The 27,911-nt window shown below is 40.6% G+C and overlaps 1 protein-coding gene across 7 annotated transcripts in view; it reads left to right on the top strand.

Annotated features, from left to right (window-relative positions):
• Positions 1-27,911, top strand: part of FMNL2 (formin like 2) — a 307,250-nt gene that overhangs the window by 252,136 nt on the left and 27,203 nt on the right. For all 7 annotated transcript variants that reach the window (XM_036858445.1, XM_036858442.1, XM_036858443.1 and 4 more), the window contains exons 10-13: positions 19,517-19,591; positions 23,338-23,448; positions 26,015-26,164; positions 27,793-27,894. In XM_036858445.1, coding sequence (XP_036714340.1) covers positions 19,517-19,591; positions 23,338-23,448; positions 26,015-26,164; positions 27,793-27,894 — 438 coding nt within the window. The remainder of the gene's footprint in view (positions 1-19,516; positions 19,592-23,337; positions 23,449-26,014; positions 26,165-27,792; positions 27,895-27,911) is intronic.

The raw sequence follows: 27,911 nt of genomic DNA on the forward strand, positions 1-27,911 counted from the left end.
TGAGTGCCCCTATGTGTCAGAAACATTGATAAACACTGGAAATAAGAACATAAATAGGACCCTTAAGAATTCTACCCTTAAGAAGGACCATCCCAATCTAGTTAAGGAGACAAATATTTCTATAGTTATCCTACTAGGCTGTATGAAGGTAATGCCAGGCTGTAGGTTTCTCCTTTACAAAGAGGAGAAACAGCTGACCAAGAGGAGGAGTGGGAAGGAGGGCAGATATGGGGTCTGAGCTTTCTGGGGAGGCATCCTATAAGAAAGGGTGCCTGAGTTTAAGATGAATAAGAATTAACCAGGTATATTCGTTTCTTATCACTGCTGTAACAAATTGCCACAAGCTTTAGTGGCTTAAAACAACACAAGTTTATTATTTTACAGTTCTGTTGGTCATATGTATATAAAATAAGTCTACAGGTGGTATTCTTCTGGGAACCCATTTCCTTGCCCTTTCAAGTTTCCAGAAGTTGCTTACATTCCTTGGCTCATGGCCCCTTCCCTGACTCTCATCCTCTGGCCTCCTTCCTTTTAATGACCATCGTTATTATATTGGGCCCACCCAGAGAATCCAGGATAATCTCTCCATGTCGAGATCCTTAACTTAATCATATCTGCAAAGTGCCTTTTACATTTAAGGTAAATATTCACAGGTTACAGGGTTTAGGACATAGATGTCTTTGTTTACCTTGTATCTCCAGTCTTTTTTTTTTTTTTAATTTTATTTATTTATTTATTTTTATTTATGGCTGTGTTGGGTCTTTGTTTCTGTGTGAGGGCTTTCTCTATTTGCGGCGAGCGGGGGCCACTCTTCATCGCGGGGCGCGGGCCTCTCACTATCGCGGCCTCTCTTGTTGTGGAGCACAGGCTCCAGACGCGCAGGCTCAGTAATTGTGGCACACGGGCTTAGTTGCTCCGTGGCATGTGGGATCCTCCCAGACCAGGACTCGAACCCGTGTCCCCTGCATTGGCAGGCAGATTCTCAACCACTGCGCCACCAGGGAAGCCCTCTCCAGTCTTAAAGAAGGGAGGTGTGGGAAGAGAACAGGTGGGATAAGAAGTTAGGGGCAGGTCACGAAATACCCCATTACTTATTCCAGAGTCTTTATATGGCCCAGTGGCCTAATGGTCACAAGGGGCAGTGGCAGGAAAGGTATTCCTCAGTCTTCTCCAAGCATTGGCTGTTTAGATTAACTCTCTCGGTTAGTAAAGAAATGGCTGTTACATTTTGCTGCAAAAGTCCATTGGGTGGGCCCAGCGTGAGGTCACTTTGCCAGAGCAGGCTGTGGTTGGGGTCTGAGGTTTCTTTCAGACATTTTGCCATTCATATTTCTCACTCCTTGGGCCTCTTTCTCCACTGACAGTCGTCTGCTCCCTCAGCCGCTGTAGTCATTCACTTCTAGCATCTTCAGGACTTTCCTTTGATGTGGACCCGGGAAAGCCTTTTTTTTTTTTTTTTTTAAAGTAAATACAGGAGATCAGGGCCCACTACAAAACTGTGCACCTCCGCCAGCTGCACAAATGCAAAGTCCCGGGCTGCAACAGCATGTTCTTGTCTGTTTGCAGTCGAAACAGACACAGCCAGAATCCCAACCTGCACAGAAGCCTAGCCTCCTCTCCAAGTCACCTCCAGTGACAAGATGGGGGACCACGTTTGCTCAGATAAGCATTTGTCATAATTCAGGAATAAGGTATTTCAAAGAAAAGTTTCTCTGTTTAATTACCATTTGGGGCAAGTGAGGCAAAGAATATTTGAGTTGACTTCATAGTCTTCTACAGCAGGATGAGCAGAAGACAAGCCTTGTGAGAAGTTGTCATTGGGGCGGTGTTTCCTATTATTTTTCTTAGCCCAAGAGGTTTTTCACTGACATAACAAAAACTTGCAGAAACGTGGTTTTCCCCAGATTTGTTTACACATTCCCTGGTAGAACTCCAGGTCTACAGGTTGACAGCAGGGGCCCAGGACCTGGGGGCGGCTTGAAGTGAGGCTTTGTAGTATTAAGGGTCAGTCGAGTGTCCTGCAACACAGACTGTCACCACAGGTGACACCAGGAGCCAGTCCCAAAGATCACATTTTTGAGTTCCTGCTTTAATGAGTCTGAAATCCAAACTGGAGTTTGGGAAAATGACTCTTTGAGACTATCCCTCCATTTAGATTGGAGAATTGCTTTTTCTCCCCCCTAAAGGTCTCATGTGTTACTCCAGGGAGTTCTCACAGGAAGCGGGTTGGCCTCTAATATGTAGGAACACAGATGTTACCCAGGATGTTAGTTCTTGCTCTGTAACACGCATTCAAGAAGCTAGGGGGAAATACTTCATGCGCTTAAAAATAGTGGTCTTCAATTTAATTTAAAATAAGTTTGCTAATATTTAATTTGTGTTTATGTTATGTGAGTGTTTGGGGTGAGTGCAGACATGTCACAGTATGACCTCTGGGTCTCTGCTCAAAAGCAGAACGAGTGACAACCTAAACTGCAAAACCACTGCCCGTTTTCGTTTGGTGACCTTCGGCGTCTGTTCATTTAGATCCCTGTGGAACAAATGCAGGCGTGATTCTGACAGGACCACTTGTATATATTCGGCCAAAGTGTTTAGAAAATGTGGTTCTGACGGTTGTTGTGTGCTTTCATCATCACTGGATCCCTCAGTCTTCACCCGTTTATAAATGTGTAAGATTAGGATGAACTTTTGAATTTACATGGTAGAAAGTAAAGCAGGACATTATTGCCATACTGTATGTCTTAATACTTAACTTATTCTGAAATATATTCTGTACCATTATACATGTTTGCTGTTGTAGAAAAGAAGCATAATAGGTCCTGTGAAATGAGACCCTCTCCTAAAATTCAGCATTTACAATACCCTAAAAGCCCATGGTTGGGAAAAAGAAATGGATTTTGTATTAAAACTTCAAGTTAATCACCTTTTTAAACTCATGGTTGGTTTGAGTAATGAAAAACATCCTTAAAGAGAATTGGGGGAGTTATAAGAGATACTGTTCTTCTGACCCAAAGGTGAAAAAAGCCAATAACCTGTTACTGATTATTTCAACATTTAAAAAACAAATGTGGCAACTTAAAACTTGTCTCTGCTTAAAGTGAGGTGTATCTTACAACTGTTTTGTTACCCAGCTGTTTAATATTCCAGTGTCCCCAAAGTGGAAAAATTTGTATACAAATGAGTTTTCTATGATTTAATAAAAATATATGACACACTTTTTGTTTAAAAAGGCAAAAAATAATAATAATAGTAATAAAGGAAATACAGGAGATAATGGTACCTGGGGCAGATTATCACGTTATCTGGTGAGCATTTGTAAAGATGCTTTGCTTCTCAACCTGACTTCTTTTTTTTTTTGAGATTTAATTTTATTTATTTTTGGCTGCGTTGGGTCTTCGCTGCTGCGCGCGGGCTTTCTCTAGCCGCGGCGAGCGGGGACTACTCTTCGTTGCGGTGCGCGGGTTTCTTGTTGCGGTGGCTTCTCTTGTTGCGGAGCACGGGCTCTAGGTGCGTGGGCTTCAGTAGTTGTGGCTCACGGGCTCTAGAGCGCAGGCTTAGTAGTTGTGATGCACAGGCTTAGTTGCCCCCCGGCATGTGGGATCTTCCCAGACCAGGGCTCGACCCCGTGTCCCCTGCATTGGCAGGCGGATTCTCAATCACTGTGCCCCCAGGGAAACCTCTCAACCTGACTTTAATTAGGCCCTCTTCTCTCTCCACAAGCCTGAGTGCAGTTTTGCACAAGAGGGAGCTTCCCCTTCCATTTCATTTGTAGCAGCCACTCTTTTTTTTTTTTTAAAACAGGGTGTTACCTCCTTGTTTTTATTAATGTAAAAATGCCATTTCTAAAACCTGTGCCCTCTGCCAACTGTAAAACAGTCGGCCTGTGTGCCCTGATGTCATATTCTAGGACGGTAGCAACGAAGGACCTAGAGAGCAGGCAGCGAGAACTGTGTGTTACTCTAAGGCCCCAGAGAACCTGAAGCAGAGGCGGGCACGGGGCCCTCCACGTGGAGCTTTCACTTGGGAGGTGTTTCTTCGACACTTAGGTGACGCTCTGGTTGCGGGTACATAAGGATGGTACAATAAAGCACTCTGCCGTGAGTTGGTGTGAGAATTGGGGTCAAAACTCTTCTAGCTTTGGTAATATCATCACCAGAAACCACTGGAATGAGAGTTTCAGTTCCCGGTCAGGATATTTTTGCCATCCTGGCATTTTATTTCTGCAGAGTAAGGCTAAAGGATCTTTAACTGTAGGATTACCTTGGTTTCTTTTTCAATGAGAAAGAACTGCCTCCTTACTCTCTGTCTCCCTCACTCCACCCTGACTTGCATAGTAAGGATATATGTTTCTTAAGTCTGTATCTTGGGACTTAAGTATACTTTAGTATTCTACATTTGTTCTAGCTGTTTTCTAAGTCGTTTTAAATAAGTGGAAATAGAAAGAATTGTTTTTAAATGTCAGTAGGTTATAGGTTATTATTATATTGTTACAGGTTATTTTAGTTGTTATTAAGCCCAGTCCTAAGCAGCGACTAAGCCAAGGCACAGGACCACATCAACCATCTTACTAAATAAGCTTCTAGTTTCAAATAGAGCCGTTAACATTAATTATGAAAGTGCTTGTGCTAGATATGTTAATTAGGGAAATGATAAGGCAAATCATATGTATATCATATGTATGCATCTATGTGTATATATATGTATGTGCATGTATTATGAGTAACAGTGGAAAGATGTATTTATGCGTAGTAATGCCCTAAAGGGAAACCAGTGAAAGGGTTTGGAGTGGCAGTGTTACTTCTAATTTGTATGTGTGTTTATTTCTACTGCTTGTAATGTTTGGAAAGTAACACTTTGCCTAGCGTGGCTAAATGTTCCTATTGTGCAGGGTGAGATTTTCCCTTCCAGGAACATTTCATTGGACTTGCTTTCTCTTGTACTTTCTAAAGATGTTCAGTTATCTTTTGTGTAACATCTCCCCCAAAATAAAGGCACTGATCATTACCACTTCTTTTCAGAACTAATAAGGTCAGAATTCTTTGGAAGTTCTAGGGAGTTGTTGAGCAAATATATTTGTTACCAGGAAAAAAGCACTGTTATAAGATCAGGAGAGTTTGACAGAAAATAAAAGGCATGATTTTTGTCCCACAAAACTACCATTGCCTTGAAAAAGACAGGACTGACTTTAATAGGTATTTAGTTAAGGACCAAATGTGTGCTAAAGTTAACAACAATTCAAAACTTTTAGAATCGTGTTTATGTGTATTTTTATTCCCTATTATAATTTAAGCTAAAGTGTTAGTTGCTTTTGCCAATGAATATGCTTACTGAGCTTGATTCCCTGTATGAGTCAAGTTCAAATTTCGTTTGAAATTTAAATACTTGTAAAACATAAGCATATTTTTTATTTATTTGGGCTCCATAGTCAATACAGAAGGGTTTTGTTTAGTTTCTTTAAAACTAGCAAACAGTCATCTTCAGAAAGAAAACACGAGCAACATTCATGAAACTGTTGCATTTTATTCCACATTATAAACATTAGCTAGCGTATTTGTTAAATGTATTAAAAAGACATATGCATATATAGAAAGAGTAAGGCTACCATTTATTGTTTGCTGAGTGCTGACAGGCTAGCGTATATTACTTTAATTATAAGCTCTACCCTATGAAGTAGGAATAAGGAAAGAGAGGTTCAGAGTAAATAGGGCTACTGACGTACTTTAGTAACTGGCAGGTTTGGAGTTTTTACCCAGATCCATTGAACTCCAAGGCTCCGTACTTGGAGTCAGTGTTACATAACATATTGTCACTTATCAAACACCTTCTACACAAGTTGATACACACCCTCGATCTTCTACTAAAAGGCAAACAAAACAGTTACTGACTGGGTCAATTATTGGAGTGTTTGAAGTTATTAGTAAAAGCCAGGACAAACTGAGCTATTTGTATGGGGCCCAAAGAGAGAGGATCGGTCTTGAGCACAGTTACAAAGGAAGAGACTTGATTTGGTTGGTGGAGGCGACTCTGGGAACAGAGGAAGAGATGGGCATGAAGTCTGTCCTAGGGGCAGTATATGTCAGAATAAATGTGCTAGTGACAAGAAAAAATATTTGACTGGGGCCCATGTTACAAAATAAAGCACGACAGGAGGCAAGCACGATTAAGGTTCTGATGAAGAGTGGAGATTCAGAAAATCTTCACTGTGATTTTTTTTTTTTTTTTGACTGTGCTGTGCGGCATGCGGGATCCTAGTTCCCCGACCAGGGATTGAACCCGTGCCCCCTGCATTGGGAGTGCAGAGTCTGAACCACTGGATCTCCAGGGAAGTCCCTTCACTGTGATTTAAAGAAAGAAAAAAAAAGAATCTCAAATGGAAGACAGATAAAAGTAAGAGGGAAAAGAAAAATGATAAGGGAAGCAACTAATACTTATGTAGTACTTTACAGTTTATAAAGTGCTTTTATATCTACTCCATTTGATTCTGTGGAAACCTGAGAAGGGCATTTTATGTAATTCTGATAAATCTTAAAAACTATCAATATATGCATAAAAAACAGAGCAGAGAGATGCTGGAGATTGGAAGATAGGCAGGTCAGGCATTAAACAACTGGGCCCTGGACCAAATTTGTGGCCATGACAATGGGTATGAAACCATAAAATTGAAGAAAAGTCAACAAGAGACAGAGTGATCCACTGAATATGGGGATGGACATAATTGGAGAGCAAGAATCTATTCAAACAGCATACATTTAATTAAGAAGAAGGAAGCACAGCCACAATGAACAAATAAGATCTGGGAATTTTTTTTCGGGTGAAGAAAATTAACTTTGATTTTTTATTAAGTTATTTTTTTTTTTAGTGATGGTAAAATGTCCAAGGTCAGATTCTTAGTTCTGAACTGAAGATAATGACTGAGAGAACAGGCTTTAACAGAGGTGATTGGGAATTGTGTGTGTGTGTGTTTTTTCCAAGTAGAGAATAGGATTGTACTAAGGAGTTGAACTCCAAAGGGCACCAGGCTAGAATGAGCTAGAAGGATGCTCAGAAGAGTCTTTGTGCTTTATGAAGCACACAACACAGAGGTAGTCAGGAGGAGAAGAGGATACCTGGTGGGTCTGGTATCTTGTGGCGCAAGTTCTTGCTTTAGGTGACAAGTTAGTCAAATGATCTCTATATCCCTTCCAATTCTACAGTTTTATGATTCTATGTAAAATTCTGCCTACACGTGCCTATGTAATATGTATATTCAAAGTGTTCCAGCTGAGAAAGATAAAGCGCTTCTTTGACTACAGATATAAAAGCAAGGTACCTAGATAATAAAATGATAGGTACAAAAATTTATGAACGCGAACAAAAAGTAACATGTTCAAAGCCAGTTGGTAAGATAGTAACAAGCTTAGGACAGAAATAGATCACTGTGGTTTTAGGCTACACTGTGATTTTAGTCCCCAGTTCCCTTTTATAACTGCCTGGAAATGGCTGCATTAGTCTCTAAACCCAGATCTCACTTACATAGTCAAAGGAGTTTGCTGCTTCCCTAACCAGGAAGTGAGCTGCATGTGCTGGGCACACTGCGGGTACCTGCCCCTAGGAAGGTCCAGTCTGTGAAAGCGTCCTGGCTTGGGCAGTGTTTCAAAGGCTGGGCTTTTGAGTCATTGTTTAGGCTCTTCAGCTCCTGCTCACAGTAGGTCCATAGCCACAGTGGTGCATGTGGCTCCTGCCCAACTCTTTCATGTTATATATGAGCATGAAGTTGAGCTCTCGGACAGAGTTTCCCCCTCAGCTCTGTGTCACTGCAGAGTGGAAATGGCCAATCACAGTAACATCGAGCTATAGCTATAGCTTCAGCAGTTTGGTTTTAGCTGTGGAAAATAACGGTTCCTTCCCCAGTACTCATGCCAGCGTACACTAAGAACAATGCTGAATTTTCCATGTTGAAGTATTTTCCAGGAATAGGTATAAAACTAGGGAAGAGTATATTCTATGTGGTAGGTAGCAAGGGCATGGTTAGTGCTTTGGTAAAAGATAATCATCTTTTGGTTCCTTGCGTGTTTGTTCTTGATTGTTTGATGTTATAGCACGTCAGGTGTTCCAGGACGAATTTGTTTATTTGGGCAGATTCACTGAGTCTGGTTCTCCCTGAACTTGGGGAATGCATGTCCTATAGACCATGTGGGAGAACACTGTTTCTGTATTTCTCTCATATTCTTGCTTGAAATGTAACATTTACTTGGCTTTGGGGAAAAAAAATCTAGCCTTGTAATGAGCCTGCATGTGACAGAGGTGGACACATCCCAGAGACAACCAGAGAACAGTTAGGGATTTCTGCAGTCCAGCCTGGTAAATGCCAGAGATTGCACCTTGCCTTGTTAAACATAAGAACTGAAGGAAAGTCTTTTTTCTTTTTTCCTACCTTGTAAACTGGTGGAGAGCTCTTTTCTGTATAGAGAAACCTATCCTGTCTCTGAATAGTGTGACTTCATCTTCATGGAGAGATGGCAGATGAGTTGTTCTTTATATAGTGTGGTTGACTCCCAACAATCTTGCAAGACATTTTACTATTAGAAATCCATTTGTTTGCTTCTTCAAGTTTTGGATTTTAAGAATTTATTGTCTTTCATTTCTCCAAAGAAGACATACAGATGGCCAAGAAGCACATGAAAAGCTGCTCAACATCACTAATTATTAGAGAAATGCAAATCAAAACTACAATGAGTTATCACCTCACACCAGTTAGAATGGGCATCATCAGAAAATCTACAAACAACAAATGCTGGAGAGGGAGTGGAGAAAAGGGGACCCTCTTGCACTGTTGGTGGGAATGTAAATTGATACAGCCACTATGGAGAACAGAATGGAGGTTCCTTAAAAAACTAAAAATAGAATTACCATATGACCCAGCAATCCCACTACTGGGCATATACCCAGAGAAAACCATAATTCAAAAAGACACATGCACCCCAATGTTCATTGCAGCACTATTTACAATAGCCAGGTCATGGAAGCAACCAAAATGCCCATTGAAAGACAAATGGATAAAGAAGATGTTGTACATATATACAATGGAATACTACTCAGCCATAAAAAGGAACGAAATTGGGTCATTTGTTGAGACGTGGATGGATCTAGAGACTGTCATACGGAGTGAAGTAAGTCAGAAAGAGAAAAACAAATATCATATATTAACGCATATATGTGGAACCTAGAAAAATGGTACAGATGAACCGGTTTGCAGGGCAGAAATTGAGACACAGATGTAGAGAACAAACGTATGGACGCCAAGCGGGGAAAGCCGCCGGGGGGGTGGTGGTGGTGTGATGAATTGGGCAATTGGGATTGACATGTATACACTGATGTGTATAAAATTGATGTGTATAAAAAAATAAATAAAATTTAAAAATTAAAAAAACAGAATTTATTGTCTTTGTAGAAATAAAGAGGCTGCTTCTCTAGTCCAGTAGTTGTCACACTTTTGGCCTCGGGACTCCTTTTTACATCTTTACAAATTACCGAAGACCCCCAAAAGTTTTTGTTAATGCAAGTTATGCATTGGTATTTACCATATTAGAAATTAAAATAAAATTTTGATAAACTTTTAATTTCATTTAAAATAACATAATAAACTCATTACATGTTAACTTTTTCTATTAAAAAAACACCTGCTCTCTAAAACTTAAAAAAAGAAACCAGTAATCAGTGAGAATAGTGGTTGTCTGAGTCATCTCAGGCTTCCATAACAAAATACCGTGCACTGGATGGCTTAAACGACAAATTTATTTTCTGACAGTTATGGAGGAAAGTCCCCATGCCAGCATGGCTGTCTTCCTGGCTTTCAGATGGTCACCTTCTGTCTGTGTGCTTAGATGGCCTTTTCTAGGTGTGTCTGTGTAAAGAGAGATCTCTCTTCCTCTTCTTATAAGGCCACCTATCCCATCGGATTAGGGCCCCACTCTTATGACCTTATTTAACCTTACTTACCTCCTAAAAGCCCTATTTCCAAATAGAGTTGAACTGAGGGTTAGGACTTTAACATGAATTTTGTGGAGACACAATTCAGTCTATAATAGTGGCATTATTTTATATTTTTATACATCTTTTAGAGTCTAGCTTAATAGAAGGTAGCTACATGCTCATGTCTGCTTCTGCATTTAGTCACTTGTGTTGTTTTGGTTGAAGTAGTCAAAAAAAATCTAGCCCCATGAAAATATGCAGATGGAGAAGGAATTATTTTAAACAGCATTTTCAGATAATAGTGGATATTCATTTTTGATACTATACAAACATTGGATAAGTAGTAGTGTCTTAAAAGTGAGTTGCAAAGTAGAATCTGAAACCATATTAATGAACTTCTTACACTCTCTTCCATTAAAATTTATTTGCTTATCTTCCACTTTGTCGAATGTATGCATAATTTTATAACAATATGCAATGGTCACTTGGAAAATAGCAATTCACTGAATTATCCAGATCATCTAAGTATTGACACATTTCATAATGCAGTAGTTTTAAAAATCACATTCATTATTATTGCCACCAATCTTATCAGAAAAGTCTTTAATTAGGAAGCTGTGTTAAGCTCATGGCGGATACAAGTTTTTCAAATTCTCATTTTTTCTTGAAAGCTTAATTTTTATCATTGGAAAATATTGTCAATTGTTTCCTTTAAAGTAGAAGGTTCATTTCATTGATTTTTGAAGGAAATAACAACCAGGCATATGAGTCTAAATAGTCAGTCCTTCTTTCAAGCAAAAACGAAAAAGTGGCTGGTTAATCTTGCAACTAGAACAATTACAGAAGTGCTTTCCCTCAAGACAACCATATGTTTATATGCAGCAAAAGTGCTTTATGCGGGGATCTCATTTCCTCATATAGAATATTAAAAAGGTGTGTATTCAGGGGTTGTGATTTAATATAATTAATGCTTTTTATTGCATTATCAAGGGTATTCTTAAGTGAAACTGGCTTTTTAAAAAAAACAACTGAGGGACTTCCCTGGTGTTCCAGTGGTTAAGGCTCCATGCTTCCAATGGAGAGGATGCTGGTTCGATCCCTGGTCGGGGAACTAAGATCCCACATGATGAGCGGTGCGGCCAAAATATAAAAAAAATTTTTTTTTAATTTTAAAAATTAAAAAAATAAACAATAACTGAGAATGCATGGCTGTGATGAATACAGTGATTACTGATATAATTTGGTGCTACTGCCTTGATTTGTTTTAAGGCACCAGTAGTTTTATTCACCTCCCATTGCTTTTGCACCACCAGTGCAAATGTTAACTCTGTGAAAAAGGCAAGTAACATCTTAGTATTATTATAAAAAATAGTTTTGATCTCACAGACCCTGTCATGGGGTGTCAGGGGCCCTCAGGGTTCAAACACCCCACTTTAAGAACTGCTGCCCCAGTCTGTTGTCTGCTGTCACCTTGGGCCGGGTGGAGGTGGTTACAGGAAGCTAAAAGCAGGGTCCTCCTGATGAAGACCCAGAATTGGGGCAGAGCACAGAAGAAAGTAGAAGAGATGTGAAATGCAAGTTAGGAGGGAGCAGTGGACAAACTTCAGGCATTTGCCTATTTGTGGACTGAGGTCTTTGATCTAGCAAACAAAGAGTCCTTGTCTTCAAGGGCTCTGAATTCTTAGCACATCTTTGTTTGATTTAATTTGATTTGTTGTGATTCATGCAAGAGGAGAGCATGGGTTGACGTTTGCCTCCTGAGCAGGTCCCAAGGTCTGTGGTGGGAATGCCACAGGATTTACACAGCTCCTACCATGTGCTGTTGCTATGGTTTAGAGAACACGTGATGACCACTAGAAATGTGTCATTGTGTCCCCTCCCTTGCCTTGCTTGACCAAATTGAGTATGCGTTCAAAGGGCAAAGTGGAGAGGAAAAAATGAATGGAATAAAGCAATGTTAAATAGACCTTTTTCTACTGTTGAGGGATCTGACTTGCTTGTTGTCCCAGAGATGACTGAAGGCCTTCGTCATTTACCAATTTAAAAACCAGCCTTTTTTGAAGAACTAGAAGGTGTTTTGGCCTTCCTGTAGGAATAGAAGCCTTGTAAGAATCTGTATCCTTACTGATGACCAAGAGGTGTGAGTCTTGCAGTGAAGCCAGAGAGATTCAAGTCCAACATTAGGAATATTTCCGAAAGAGGTCACTGATGAGGAATTGTATTGTGGAGCCTTACTCTCTAGAATTTAATGAAGGCCATCTTTTTTTAAGGGGAGTGATAAAAATGCATTTCTCATTTAAGGTGTGGTGTGTCAACAAGTTATCCTCTGGGGATTTTACTAGCCCTTTGCTTCTATGTCAGGATTCTTTATTCAGTACAGCAAAATATATGCATGGGAAGTAAAACAGTCATCTGGATGCTTTGTGTACCTGATGCCAAACATCTGGATATTTGGAAACATCTGGAAAAGTAACTGAAGTTTTCATGAGGGTGTTTAGCATTATGTGGACGAAGCCTCTGGTTCATAATCAGATGTCTGCCAGCCCAAGATTGTTAAAAATGTTTTATTAATTTATGAGGGAGGAGGCAGGATCCATTGTAGAATACATTGCTGTTTAGCTTTCGCTAGTTTTTATTTCAGTGGGGTGAGATCAGGTTGTTTTGTTTCAGAATGCTTCAATCTGATGAACATTTCCGCTTCTAAATCCCAAGGAGACGGGAGAGCCAGCAACAGGTCGGAGTGGCCGGCCTCTGTCACGGCAGCCACACAGTGTCTGTGTTTGAAATGTCTAGTCACCTCGGGGGAAAAGATAATAGACCCCAACCACCACAGACACCCCAGAAAAGTGGTTTTGTTGAGCCATCATGGCGTCAGTAATCCATAGACTGCTGGTACTCTTGATAGAAGGTAAAAGATGCTTTCCCCTAGGACTAACGGTGCAATAACTGTTCACTTCATGTGGCCCCAAAAAGAAAACGGAACTTTTGTTCCCTGGCAGGCCCTGAGAGGGGTAGTCTAATCAGTCATAATAGACTGTGCCTTTAAAACGGTGCCTTCCTGAAGGGAGCCCTGCGGATCATAGGGGCCTATTGTGAGAAGAGAAAAAGAAAGTATTGAGGCAGGTGCCAGGCAACAGGGCAAGAAGGAAACACTTAAGTGAGGGGCCTTTAATTTTTATGTAAGTAACCCTGAAGCATATTTTATAGCCACCTCGTAAGTCAGGCCTCAGTCTGGCTGCAGACTTTGTGTGGTACCCTGGAGCTGTTGCCGGGGGAAGCCAAAGACAGTCACTGACCTTGAAGGGGACGGAGAGATGGCTGAAGGACAGCAGTCTGTTGTTCATTTCAACATCTGGCTAGCAAGATAATACTCTTTACTACAAGGCTTTTGTAAAACCATCTTTTCTCCGCTGTTAGCCTTTAGGGAAATCATCCCCTAAACTCTGCCCACCTTTAGAGACGCTTTAAGCCACTGCCTCTTTTGCATCCAGAGCCTCCGGTTTATCCATATGGTTTTTTGGGACACTGGTCAGAAATGTCTTTCACAGATGTTGGAGAACAGGGTTGAGTTGTTTTTCACAGGAGCTGTGCTTTTGCTTCATTTCTCCTTGAAGTGAAAATGTATCTTGCTTGCCTTGGGTGTGGCCCGTTTTATCTGGGCAGGGCAGGATTTATCCACTTCACAAGCAGAGTGAGCCAAGATGCCGTGAGATAGGGCTTTGCCCTTCAAGCTTGGTACTCAGGGCCTGCAGAGCCGAGTGCATCTCTCTAAATTTGGTTTGTGTAGAGCTTCCAGGCCAGTCTGCTTGGGAATATCATGTTATATTGCCATGACTAGATTAGAATTTTAGAGCTTCAAGATACCGAGTGAGAGAATTTTTTTCAAACTTTTATTAGCAATGAAAACATTCAATGAATCTTTTTTGTCCCCCAGAAGAAATCTTACCAGGCAACTCAATATAATAAAGCAGAATTGGATGAATGAGGATAGAAGTCTCAAGAACTTTATTTGTGCTTTTCCTGCCCCTGCCAGGACCCCCATCCCCGGTGCCCCACCATCCTTGGAACCCCCAACACTTTCCTCTGTAACCCTTACAGCTTCCTAGAAAAGGGTTTCACAACCAACAGTATAATCTAAGGTTCTCAAATCAATGGATGTGAAAACCAGGGAAGTTCACGGAATTGCCCAAGCTCACAGTGCGGTAATGGTGGTACCATGACTTGTAACCTAGGTTTTATGGTCCCCTGTTTAATACTCCACATAGACTCATTTCTGCCCTCATATCCCATCACCCCCACCAGTATTAGAGCTTAAAGGTGCAAAGAGGGCTGGATGTGTTAGGCAGGACCCCACAGGGGTGGGTAGATGTGTGCCTGTGTTTGCAGACAAGTGGTCCAGGATCGATCCCAGCCTGAGTGTTTTCACTTGACCTAGTGTTAATTAGGGTCAGTGAATTTATTCACATGAGACTGATTTATAAATGATTTATACATGAAGGTGCCTCTTAAGTTTACAGTAGAATATATGCTTTTCCAAAGCATATACTTCTTTCTGCCTTGTTGACTTGATTTCTGGTGGCCCTGGCTGTGGAAGTCTAATTCCTGATGCAGTAGACTTCTCTCCAGTCTCTGCTCAGCCTTCTATGGCTGTGTCTCTTAAATTCACTCCCTACCCTCCCTACTCCAGTGATATAGGAGTTTGTTATTGATATAGGAAACCGATGTCAAAGCTAGTGGGGGGATGAGAAATACCAGTGAAGAGAAGAGTCAAGAAATGACAGGTTTCAATTGCAATAGTACAGTTGTTTTACTTGAAAGTTTTCAGATCATATATTGTCTGGTCTTTGTTGGCAGATGGAAGTTATATGCAGCAGTTTATAATGTACACTAATATATACATGCAAACATGCTCCTGGCTCTCCTGTACGTTTGATGAAGGCCTTGAGAACACCCCCCCGAAGGCCATTGTGTAGATTCGGAAAATAATTGGGGATCAGTGTCTTGTTCCTTTCATCCTCATCAGGTTTTCTAAATGAGGCCAGTTTCAAAGGAGAGAAGAGGCGTGTTCATCCATGATGATCTTATTTGAAACAAGTGTGCAGGGGTGGTCCAGATGTGAGCTGTATGAGCTAGGACAACTTTCCTTTGATGTGGGACACGACTTTTACCAACCTTTCCCAAACACATCTTCCCATTTCCTGTGGGATTGTAGTATACTCTGGCTTAATGATTGCTAAAGTAAGATAGAAACAAATATGAATCTTGTTCGTATGCTTCCTTTTTTTTTTTCCCCAGCAGAAGTGAAGGGGGCCCTGGGAATCCATGCTGTTCCTGTAGAACAATGTCAGAAAGTACCACCCTGAATTCATTAGTTGAGATTGAGCAGTCTAAACCTTTACAGAGAAGGGCTTGGTGGAGCTGATAGGAGGGGCCCTTCTAGTTCTTACTGTGGATGAGGAGAGTGGTCAATCTTTCACAGTTTCCCCAAACTGGCATCTATGTTGGCAACGTGTTGTTTTATGTATTTGGATCCTTTTCACCAAGTTCCTAGGAGCTGTAAATTGGAAGACATTTAAGTCTATTATTTTTAAAGATTAAAGATATTTAATACTCTGTTTCATAGCACATGTTCTCAGCATGCATTTGTCTGTTGACAGAATGAGGGATTTCTAAAGAAAGGCATATATTCAAGGCTCCTCTTAATGTCTATTCCTATCTACCAGGCTAGTACTATGACTTTTGGGATCTTAATTCAGCTTAAAATTAATCTAATATTGCTTGTTCTGGAGTTGATGCCATCTCTTTCTATTAACAATCTGAGTAGTTCTGTTGTTGCCCACATGTGCTTTCCTCGGCTATATAAAATCCACTTTCCTTAATGTCCTGGACACAATCCCTGATTATTTGGGAGTTACCTTATTATTCATTGTACCTGTGCAGGGACAGTGGGCCAATCCCTGCTGCATTCCTATGACACCCAGTTATAGTAACTATATTTCTTTTTTGTGTAGTTAAATTGGAAGTTGAATGAGTTGTGGAGTTAATGATGTAGCTATCCAGTTTACAGTTGGTAGTCAGAAAGGCTGGGGGTTAAATCAGCTAGTCTAATATTGTATAAGCCATTGGTTTCTAAATGCTGGTCCAACAAATCTGAGTCTTATTTAAAAGCACAAATTCCTAGTTCTAACCATGGAGATTCTCATTCAGTGTGTCCTGATTTAGACCCTAAGAATCGTCCATTTTTAGAAGTTCCATGGGAGATTCAGGTGCACGGACATCACGTGCATGCCTGATGGAATGATTGGGTTTTTTTTGTTTTTTTTTTTTTATTTATTAATTTTTATTTTTGGCTGCGTTGGGTCTTCGTTGCTGTGTGTGGGCTTTTCTCTAGTTGCGGCGAGCAGGGGCTACCCTTTGTTGTGGTGCGCGGGCTTCTCATTGTGGTGGCTTCTCTTGTTGAGGAGCACGGGCTCTAGGTGCGCGGGCTTCAGTAGTTGTGGCTCACGGGCCCTAGAGCGCGGGCTCAGTAGGTGTGGCGCATGGGCTTAGTTGCTCCAAGGCATGTGGGATCTTCCCGGACCAGGGCTCGACCCCGTGTCCCCTGCATTGGCAGGTGGATTCTTAACCACCGTGCCACCCGGTAAGTCCCTGATTGCGGTTTTTAGTATATGTGCTGCCGAAGAGAGCACTGATTGCGGTTTTCAATAATAACATTTTCCGTCTCTGTTGGTGTCTCAGATAATTCTGGAGTGCTTTTACTATCATCTTGAATATGTTTATCTGAACATTCTGGGCTGTGTGAGGGAAGGAACATCAGGCTGGCAGTTGGGGACCCGGTTCTAACCTCCGTGTGGACGTTTCGTCAAGTTGGAGTTTTTTGATCTGCCTGGGTGTCAGTCTCATCCATAAATTGAGGGCCCCAGACTCCCCAGGGTACTTTGCAGGTTTCTGACGTTCTTTGATGTGGAAGGCTTTGCCCTCCTCGGAATTGTCTTCATCGTCACTGCTCACTGATGACTGCTGCCTCTCCTGGTTCAGTGAGGGCCTAGCTGCTCAACAGCACGTTAATCCCAGCCTGCTTCTCAGGAGAGCTGGGAGCTGTCCCCACGTCCAGAAGCACCTCTCTTCCTTTCTCCTGTCACTGCCCACCTCCCAAAACAGATTGAAGTAAATTGTCCTGCTGGGAAACAAGTTCTTATGTTGAGGTTTCTCTTAAAGAAAATTTAGGTTGTAATTCTAACCTTTTCTATACCAAGCCTTGCCAGTTTTCACCCATTGGGCTTTTTTTTTTGCAGGCTAGAGACACGTATGCATTTGGGCACAAGATGTGACTGATGTCATGGTCTAGGGAGCTGGTCCTGCACTTCCGTGCCCCATTCAACAAGCCTTTTTTTCCAGGAACCTGTGCCTATTTTCCAGAGGGGCTGGTGGGCCCCGGGGCTGAACATGGCATCCTTTAAATCTCTGGTTCTCAGCTTTTGCAGAGCATCAGAATGGTCTGTAGTGCTTTGCAAATGTACCTGCCCATGTCACCCCAGCTCCACCTGGGCCTCCTGCATTGGGCTGTCTGGGGTGGGATTGGACACACATGTCTTTTAAAGGCTTTCCTTTAAACTCTGCCTTCTAGAGCCTCCTTCCCTTCCTCCAGACCCGGCCCATGCACTGTTCCTATCTTCTATAATTATTTTTTGTTTAGGTGGGTATAGATAAATGGGGAGTTGTCATCAGAATATAGTAAACTGTGGTCTGAATCTGTTGAGAAAATTAAGTTGCTTTGAGACTAGAAGTCCTTCAAAGGTGGGAGCTGCTCATTTTAGCATTCCCAGCACACGGTCAAGGCACAGGAACCGCTACTAAAGATTGACTCCTAGTCCCTGGCTACGGAGATCTGAGGCTTCTTGTTTCCCTCTAAAACATCATGGAGAGTAGTAGTAAGTCATTCACCCGTTCGTTAAGAGTATTTTTTTCTTTTTTTTTAATTTATTTTTTTGAAGTATAGTTGCTTTACAATGTTGTGTTAATTTCTGCTGTACAGCAAAGTGACTCAGTTATATATATATACACATTCTTTTTCATATTCTTTTCCATTATGGTTTATCACCGGATATTGAATATAGCAGATGTAAACTATTATACATAGGATGCGTAAACAACAAGGTCCTACTGTGTAGTGCAAGGAACTATATTCAATATCAGGTGATAAACCATAATGGAAAGGAGTATTTTAACATAATTTCTTGTTTATCCTCTATTCAGTGCAATTCAACAAATATTGAGAATTTACAACATGCTAAGCATTGTTCTAGATGCTGAGGATAGAGTAAGGAACAAAACATAAAATTCCTACCTTCATTGGACATTCTCTTCACCAAAATGTATGTGTCTGTATGTGTATACACACACACACACACACACACACACACACACACACACACACACACACACACACACACACACACACACACACACACACACACGGAATTTAACATGACAGAATTAAATGGCTGCATTATAGCATTATGAAATATCGTTTTAGGAGAAATCTTTAGGATTTAGGATTGGCCTGAGTATTCCTAAGACCACAAAGGGAATCAGAAAATTTCGTTAAGCATGTGAAACCTGGATTAAATTCACAAAAAATGTTAAGACTAGAGACTGTGTCTTACTAACATAACAAGAAGCCCACGGGTGTCCAGGTAAATAGTTTCTGAAGGTGGAATGAATCAACCAATGGGTTTAGGACTTTGTTCCAAAAATGGTAGACAAGGACACTGAAAGAATTAAAGTTCATCCTTTGATTTTTTTGGGGCATAAGTCTCCAGAGAGTCATTATTTGGTACAAATCTTTCTTTGACTCTGTGTTCTTAACTCCATGTATTTAATTCCACGTATAGGCAGAGTACCTTGGGGCTCTGGAGTTCACAGTATTTTATCTGCTTATTTCACCTGTTCAGCAAAAGCATTAATTCAAGCTGAATGTGTGTATTTCAGGCCTCTGGAGTGCTGCTTTACAAATTACTGCAAATTTCTGTATCCACCTTGAATGGGTTAGATAGCCTCCCAGAGTTTTTATGTTGTAGTTTATGCTTAAAATTATTTGATTTGGTTAGACATGATATGAACATTTTGAATCTGCTTCTCAAAGAATTTAAATACAAAATTATTAAAATCTTTTAGCATGTCTGTTTCAAAAGTACTTTTGTAAAAAGGAAAAGTATGGTCTTTTTTTTTTTTTTTCTTTGTAACCATAAGCAACAGTCTGGGATTCTGAATGCCAGCTAAAAAGATTGGTGGGACAAACAAAGATGACCAGTGAAAAAAGAGCACATTCGGTATGGATTTCAAAATAGCAAGAGAACATGCAAGAGAGACCAAGGGTGAGCTTTGGTCCTGGCTCACTTTGCTGTTTGTGTGTTAACTATAGGAAGAGAAGTAAATAGCCTGCGAGAGAGGGGAAAAAAAAATACATGTTCTGGAAATAATTATTAATGCTAAAATTTCTGCATCTAATTTTGGAGTGCTTATGTTTGGAATTTCACATGCATGATGATAATGTGTGTTTCAGGTTTGTGGAGAAAAACAACGCTTTGAGAAGTTGATGGAACATTTCAGAAATGAGGACAATAACATAGATTTTATGGTGAGTTATTTCAGTACTACTTTCAATAAAGCAAACTCAGTTTTTAGCAGTTATTTCCTAAATCCATTTATATTTATATATTATACATACCTATGTATTATATGTTATAAAGGATAGGAAACTGAGTATAATATGCTAAAGATCCAATTTAGACTTGCTCTTTTAATCTGTATTTTACCTTTATGGCGTTTATCTGCAGTTTTATTCTTATATATGTATACACTATAGTAAAGGCCAAAAGTACTGATTACAGTACTCTTGTTGACTCTTGAACAATGCGGGGGGTTAGGGGCGCTGACCTTCCCTACGGTGGAAAACACGCCTGTTAACTTACAGTTGGCCGTCTGCTTACATGGTTCTGCATCCACACATTCAACCCACTGTGAATCGTGTAGTACCTAGTATTTGCTATTGAAAAAAATTCGCGTGTGAGTGGACCCACACAGTTCAAACCCATGTTGTTCAAGGGTCAACTGTATTTATAGCAAAGGGTGAAGCCATGCATTTGGGAAAAGGAAGTTAACACCTGGCACAAATGCCTGCAAGAGCCGGCTTTAGCTGTCAATAGTGCTCATAAGAATCCTTAAAGTAGAAACCAAGAATGTTAACCTTTCTGCCTTTTGTACACCCCAGCCAGTGGTTTTCTCCAGACTGTATTCTCAAAGACTGAAGTGCTTTGGTTTGTAGAACTGACGGTGTATATCCCCCAAATTAATACATAGCAGTGATTTTTTTTTTTCTCCCTGATTTCCTGCTCTGGTAATTCTGTGAGGGCGTGATCATGCTGCAGGTCTCCTTAGCAGGGTAAATCACGTGCAAAAATGTGTGATTCAGCAGCAGGACTGTCATCTTCAGGTACAAAAAGCAAAAGGAGTTTGAGCACTTCTGAATCTATGTACCTAAATCTTAATCCTGGACTGAAGGTGGAATCCACTGTAGAGAATTTCCAGAGCCAGATTACCCTTGAGTACACCCAGGTGTGCTTTCTTTGACCTAATTCAGTTGACCTTGGAAACTTCTGGACCCAAGAGATTCTTTACTTGGGCTTAATTTCCCAGATCCCTTCTAGCCTGGAGCAGATATTCCGTTCAGTTCTTCTGTCGTCAAGTCTTCTAAAACCTGTGCTTGGGATGCCAGGCAGTTTTCATTTGAATTGCTTCAGTGATTATAAAACATGGAACATAGCTTTGCAGATTTCTAACCCTTTTATATGAAAAATTTTTTCTGGGTCCTCAAATTTTATACACTTCCTAGTCCTCAGCCCCTTCCCAAATCAGTATCGGTTGAAATCTTTTATAGAGCTTTTCTGTTCCATAAGGCATATGTATACATACTTTTTCAAAAGGTAAAAAATAAATTTGAAACAAGGAATACTTTTACATTGACCTTTTAGTTCTTGTTATTGGGATTTTTTTGGAGAGTTTAAGGCTAACATTTGCACTGGTGGCAAATATGTAAAGAAGTCATGCCCTGGCTCACCTGACCAGGATCTTTCCTCTGCCTTCATAGGGGGAACTTATTTGTTCCTTTAGAGCTGACCTTGCAAACTGGAGCCTCCCAGGCTGAAGCCAACATACATACAGGCTTGTGAGTTTAGTCTGACAGTGATGTCCTTCCATTAAAAAATTTGAAAACTGTGCCTTAAATTACAGATTTCTGATTTTCCTGAGAACTAAAAAGTTCTGGAAACGCTAGGTCCCTGTTCGTAGAGTATCAGCTGCTGGAGCCAAGTTGTCCCTGTTCCTTAAGTGTGAAGATAGCCTTTCCAGTCTGTCACAGTCCACACCATTCCCTATTGTATTACACGCGGCCCACTTCACTCATTTATCATACCTACCAGATCTCTCTGCCATTTGAGTTTCTACTGAAATTATAATGATGTTAAGCCCTTTACAACACCTGCACTGTTGACAAATGAGAGCATATTTCCTGTCGGTTCATTTATTCCTATGAACATGCATTGGAGAATCTTATTTAGAGGCTGTTAGTATATGGATACTATGTGCTCGAGTTATGTGCCATCTAGCAAATAGTTGCCTCTTCGGCATAGTATAACACTCCATAGATCACTTAGACCTGCTTTAGAAGAGAAATGGAAAGATGCCAAAATCTAGACATATTTGTTTTTTCCAGAAAATGAGGCTTTTCTTAAACTGTCTTGGGAATGCAATTAAGTTGCACAACTTCCCTAACAACATATTCCATGTAAAACATAATATAAATGCTTCAAATGTAGCATAAGGCCTTTCTATGTATTTATTTTTTTTTTGTGGGCAAAAGAAAACAAAAAAGTGACAATCTTTTTTAGCTTATTGAGCCATAGCACCTGACGTAATTTTTTAGTAAATGGTGATAGATTCCTCATGTAACCTAGAGAGTTTACACATCTTCCACAGATACCCAATGGGTAACATATATTCAAAGAAGAATCGAACTCGAGAAAAACAATTTAAACAAGATAAAAAAAGTGGGGTTTGGGGGAGAGAGGAAGAGCGAGGCAGTTTTCAGAGTAAGTGTGAATGTGGGTCCCACAGTCATACCTCCTTGCAAGTCTCTGGGTAACCGTAGAGGGAAAGCATTAGTGAGATATTTTCACTGTAAGTAAACTGACTGTCCCTATTGAAAACAAAATAGATACGTTAAACTCTGTTCTGTTATTTACTGAGCTGGGGACTGGTTTTCTCTGTGGCAGATCAGAGCCACTGATGCAGTTGTGGGAGAGTGTAGCAAATCCAAGGCTTTTATGGAATAGAAACTGGTTGATTGTTTAAAATGGAAAGATGGGTCAGAAGCTCTGTTACTGTCCTGTTGGTATGGCGGGGCCCACAGTAACATTTTAGAAGTGATTACCTCGTGGTGTGATTACAGGTGATTTAAATGTTCTTCGTTGTAATAATTATCACATTTCTACAATGTACTGGTAATAACTGAGTGTGTTGTATATGCCTATAAGACTTTTTAAAAACAGCTTTAGCGAGATACAATTAACATACCATCCAACTTACACATCTGAAGTGCTCAGTTCAGTGTATTTTTAGCGTATTTGTAGGGTTGTGCAATCATCACTGCAATCTAATTTAGAACGTTTGCTGCCTCCTCCCCCCGCCCCCAAAGAATTCCTGTACCCATTAGCGGTCATTTTTCCCACCCCTAGTCCTAGGCAACTGCTAACCTACTGTCTGTCTCTATAGATATTCCCAGTCTGGATATTTCACATGAATGGAATCACATTTTTGTAATCCATCAGTTCATGGACATTGGGGGTTTTTCCCCCTACTTTTTGGTTATTATGAATAATGCTACTATGAACATTTGTGTACAAATTTTTAGGCAGATGTATGTTTTCATTTCTCTTGGGTATATTCCTAGGAGTGGGATTGCTGGGTCACACAGTAACTCTGAATAACATTTTGAGGAACTATCAAGCTTTTCAAAGTGGCTGCACTATTTTATATCCCCACCAGCAGTGGATGAGGGTTCCAGTTTTTCCACATCCTTGCCAACACTTGTTATTATCTTTCTTTTTGATGATAGCATCTTAGTGGATATGAAATGGTATCTTATTGTGGTACCTCTATAACTTTTGAATTTTTAAAAATTGTAAAATATTTTTAAAGACCCAATGAAACAAAGGAAAAGGAAATTGGTAAGTGAGCTTAGATTTGTGAAATTGAAAATATATGACTATGATTAAACTGAGAAAACAAGTTTGGAGCTCATCTAACCTGTTGACAATTTCATTTCAGGTGGCCTCCATGCAGTTTATTAATATTGTAGTCCATTCAGTAGAAGACATGAATTTCAGAGTTCACCTCCAATATGAATTTACCAAGTTAGGCCTGGATGAATACTTGGATGTAAGTATAGCTGTAACCTTTCGTTCCAATATGAGACTTGATTTATTGCCTACCCTCAGAAATGCACTTCCATAATGACCAAAGAACACTTAAGGCTCCATGCAGTCAGGTGCTGTAGTGCTAGTTAAAAGAACCAATCTGAGTAATGTGATCTGCCAGAGAAGCTGGATTCTTGCAGACCTCCTAGGGCCTTACGTTGTCTTCTGCCAGCAGCCTTTTAGTACTGGAGTCAAATAACCTCTTAGAGCCTTGCTACAGCTTTCCTCTGCTTTTGAGCTCTGTCTGGGTCAAGTCTCACTGTACCCTTCATCCGGGCTGTTGGGCAATGTGCATTCTTAGTTACTCTGTGGACTCCATCTGGGCAGAGAAAGTCAAACCAAGACTGCTGTAGAGTGATGAATAAATGCTTGGAGCATCAAAAAATAATGAGGAAGTGGACACTAGAGACTTCCTCATGTAGCTGTTAAATTCTGCTTAACGTGTTTGTGTCTTTAGAAATTCTGCTTTTAGTTCTTGAGAGAAGAGGAATCTAAAGTTTCTCTTTCTCTTGCTCCCTTGCGGAAGTGCTCAGCCAGTTCCCTGAACTTCTTTGCCTAAAAAACAAAGTTGATGTGAAAATCATAAACAGACTTAAGTAGCTGTGTGTGCACAGGATGTGCCCTTGTCTTTTGACTCAGGCTTTTGTTTTCCCTTCTGTGTAGGGAATGATCCACTTGAATTTGAAAGGCCACTAGTAATAGGGCAAGAATTGTTGACCTCAGTTTCAAGCCTGTTTCTAACAGTGAAGAAAATAGAAGTACTTCCCTTGAACATCTCCAGAGTTCACCTGCCCATCTTCCTTTAGAGTGAAGCCAGGGAATTACACAGGCGGTACCCTCAGTTTATCGCAAAGTGGAGTTGCAGAGTTGGTTACTCTTCAGCTCATGGCCTTGTTTATCAGACCAGCTGGGCTGCCCTTGAGTAGACTGGCCTAATGTTGTCTAAAGACTCTACTCAGCTGGAGCCATGAAAGATTTCCATTGAAAAGTTTGTTTGAATTGCTTTCCTATTTAAAGGATGACTAATACCTTTGACAGAATATTGTATTCAACAGTTTGTTCCTGCTTTGAAATCAGGGTTCCTCTCTTCTCTTTATCCACATGCCCTGAGAGTGGCAATACTTGAATGAAAGTTGGGTGTATTCCTAATGGTGTTTAGTTCAGTTTTGTTGTGGCTGCACAGAGCTCATTTCAGGCGCCAGGATACAATGACAGGTAGTAACATCAGCGCCTGTTACTCACTGTGAATCTTGTGAAAAATCCCGCTAAGCTGCTTCTTCATTTTCTTTTCTAGACTTTGCCCTTGTTCAGAAATTTTTTTTCGGTTCTGACTCATAAACTAAGATGGAACATACTCTCTTCAAGACAGCTAAGATGTAGAATTCTAGATTAGACCTAGGAGAAAATCTGTTTTCCTGAGAACTTATTTGTAGAGTAGAATTCCTCTTAAAAATTTGATTTTTTCCCAAAACTCTGTATTTCTCTAACTTCCTGGTCTGTTGGTTCCGGACGTTGATAGAAGTGGTTAGAAGAATAATAACATAAGCATATAATATATAAATGCTTCTTTAGTTTACAAAAACCCAACCTTGTACGTCATCATTGACTTGTTCAGTAAATGTTTATTGGCGTCATCCATGTGCCAGATATTATTCTAGCCACTCATCTGCTCCCCAGGGAAAGACATGACTTACGTTCCTTGTAAGAAGGATTGACTGATTTACTTGACCTCTAATTTTACCTTAGAGCTAGTTGACTTCCTTTGGGATGCCTGGCCCTAGAATGCAGTGAATGGGGGAAAGGTTCCTGATCTGTGCTTTGGGAGCCCTGAGCTTCTCATGTTGGGGGAGTGTCTTAGCCAAGTAATTATGGGGGGATGGGTTCTAGGAACTAGTGCTAAAATAATCCCCAAGTCTAATATACTCTATCAGTGTCTTCCTCGACTCCCATGTACCCCTCACCCTCAACCGGAACTACCATCACTACCCAGGCAAGATACCACCCACTCTAATCTCCTCTACCACACAGATACCCCTCAAGTTTTATGTTACTTGTGACTGTTGTTCCCTTTTGATTTTTCTGTTATCTTGATTTCACCTGCATCAAAAATGTTTTAGGTTGGAATATATCTGCATGGGGAATATATCTACAGGAAGGATTAGGGAGGAAATGTGTGTATATTGGGGAGAGGGTAAGCACCAGAAAGTAATCTGATGGTACCCTCTTAGATGGTTACTCCAGAGTTCTCTTAAGGAGAATGAGATACAAAACCCTCTCTTGGGGGACTTCCCTGGTGCTCCAGTGGTTAAGACTCAGTGCTTCCAATGCAAGGGGCCCGGGTTCCATAGCTGGTTGGGGAATTAAGATCCCACATGCCTCGTGACGTGGCCAAAAAAAAAAAAACCAACCAACCAACCAACAAAAACCTCTCTTGGAAGGAACAAACAAAAACATGTAGGCTCTTGGGTAATTATGTTGTGTTTCCACAGATATGCTAACACCACGTTCTCCTGCATTTTGATTTTTAGAAGCTGAAACATACTGAGAGTGACAAGCTGCAGGTACAGATTCAGGCTTACCTGGACAATGTGTTTGATGTGGGAGCTCTGCTGGAAGACGCGGAAACCAAGAATGCAGCTTTGGAGAGGGTGGAAGAACTGGAAGAAAACATCTCTCATGTAACTACCTCTCAGAAAAAGAAAAATGGCTAACGTTTCAGCTAGGTGCAAGGCAGAACAGATGTTAGCTTTTATGGCAGTGAATGAAAGGATTTGAAGTCTAGGAATGAGATGCAACTTGAGCTAGAGAGCGATCAGAAGCCATTCTGGGCTCTTTCAACGAAGGCAGGTATGTTACTTACAACTAAGTGGAACCCGTTGCCTTCGTTCACTGCTCAGTTTCTGCTGAGTCCAGATTTCCTGGCCACCTTAGTTATAAGTACAAGAGAGTTAGAAGATTGGCATTACCTGAAGAGAAATGCAACTAAAATATGTCAGTTTGGTGAAGAAATATCTTCTTCTGAATGTGAGTCATCTTGTACCAAATGTGTCCATGCAAGCTGTGGACGGGCTGATCTAGTGTCCGCATGATGCGGGTCTTCACTTTCCTGCCTCATGGGTACTCAAGTTCTAAATAGCTTCATCTCAACAGTAGCATTTGAAATCAGCAAGTTTTCCCATATATCCTCTTCTTTCAAGAAGTGTCCTCTCAGTATAATGAACAGGAATATGGTGTGTCTTAAAACCCAGACATTGTGAGGACCACATCCTTTTACTGAATTCTGATTGAAAGTGTCCTTGATTGTGAAAGGAATTGTCTCTTTTTGGAGGGATGTGGTTTTTCTCTTTGAACGGTCCATTTATTTTTCTCTGCATTTTCTTAGTTAAGAGCATTACTTGTGCTTAATGTCCTTCCTCTTTTCCCATCAGTCTGAAAAGGGGCATCTTCATGGCTTGTGGTTTAGCCAAGTTGCCAAAACCCCTCCCTTTGTAAGTGCTGTGCTGACTTAGTTGGTACCTGCTTAGGGAGAGCATTTATAGGCTCTTCCTTTTTCTCTTTTTGTCTCTTCCCTTAAAATATTTATATTATATTCTGAACTTGGTCAGCGTAAATCTCCACTCTTCCTCCTCACCTTGCCTCCCTGATTTTCTTTATGTGTGATTATTCTCAGTGAGATGTAAGAAATCAGAAGTTGCCCAATTTTAGAGCCTTATGTGAAAAGTAACTTTCACTCATGGCTCACCCCATCTTTCTCTGAATCCTTAGCTGGCATTGCATGACCATACTTACATAACCTGCTATTGTAGTAACCACCTGTTTATTTGAACTACCCCTCCAAAATGACTTTTATTATTTGGATAGTTTGAGTCAAAACAAGCAGTAGTATTTTTTCAACTGGTGACTTATAACAACAAAACCAAGTTTTCTGGGTCAACAATTTTCAAAAGCTTTTGCCTAATGACCTTTTCTTAGGGAGGGAAAGGTGACTCATCCTCTTCCCTCACCTACTGTTCTCTACCCTTGCTGGCCCCTGCAGAAATGGAGAAAGACACACTGTGTATGTCAGAACACTAAGGAGCTGACTTATGGGTTTTATTAAGGATCCCTTGTAAATGAATTCCTCTTAGAAACAAGTATGTGTTCAGCACCATCTTATAAATATTAACATTTCCAGAAAACAACTTGGGGAACACATGCAGGACTCTGCTGGGCCCCTAGTGGTCTCTGAGCTACACTTTCTGAAAACCAAGGACCTGATGAGAATGATCCTTTGTTGTGACACATGTTCCCTTTCAAAACTTTACAGTTGTCGGAAAAACTGCAAGACACAGAGAATGAAGCCATGTCCAAGATCGTGGAACTGGAAAAGCAGCTCATGCAGAGGAACAAGGAGCTGGATGTTGTTCGGGTAAGTGTGATGATGGC

Source organism: Balaenoptera musculus, chromosome 7 (genome assembly GCF_009873245.2).
Source record: "Balaenoptera musculus isolate JJ_BM4_2016_0621 chromosome 7, mBalMus1.pri.v3, whole genome shotgun sequence".
In the NCBI taxonomy this organism is placed as follows: domain Eukaryota; kingdom Metazoa; phylum Chordata; class Mammalia; order Artiodactyla; family Balaenopteridae; genus Balaenoptera; species Balaenoptera musculus.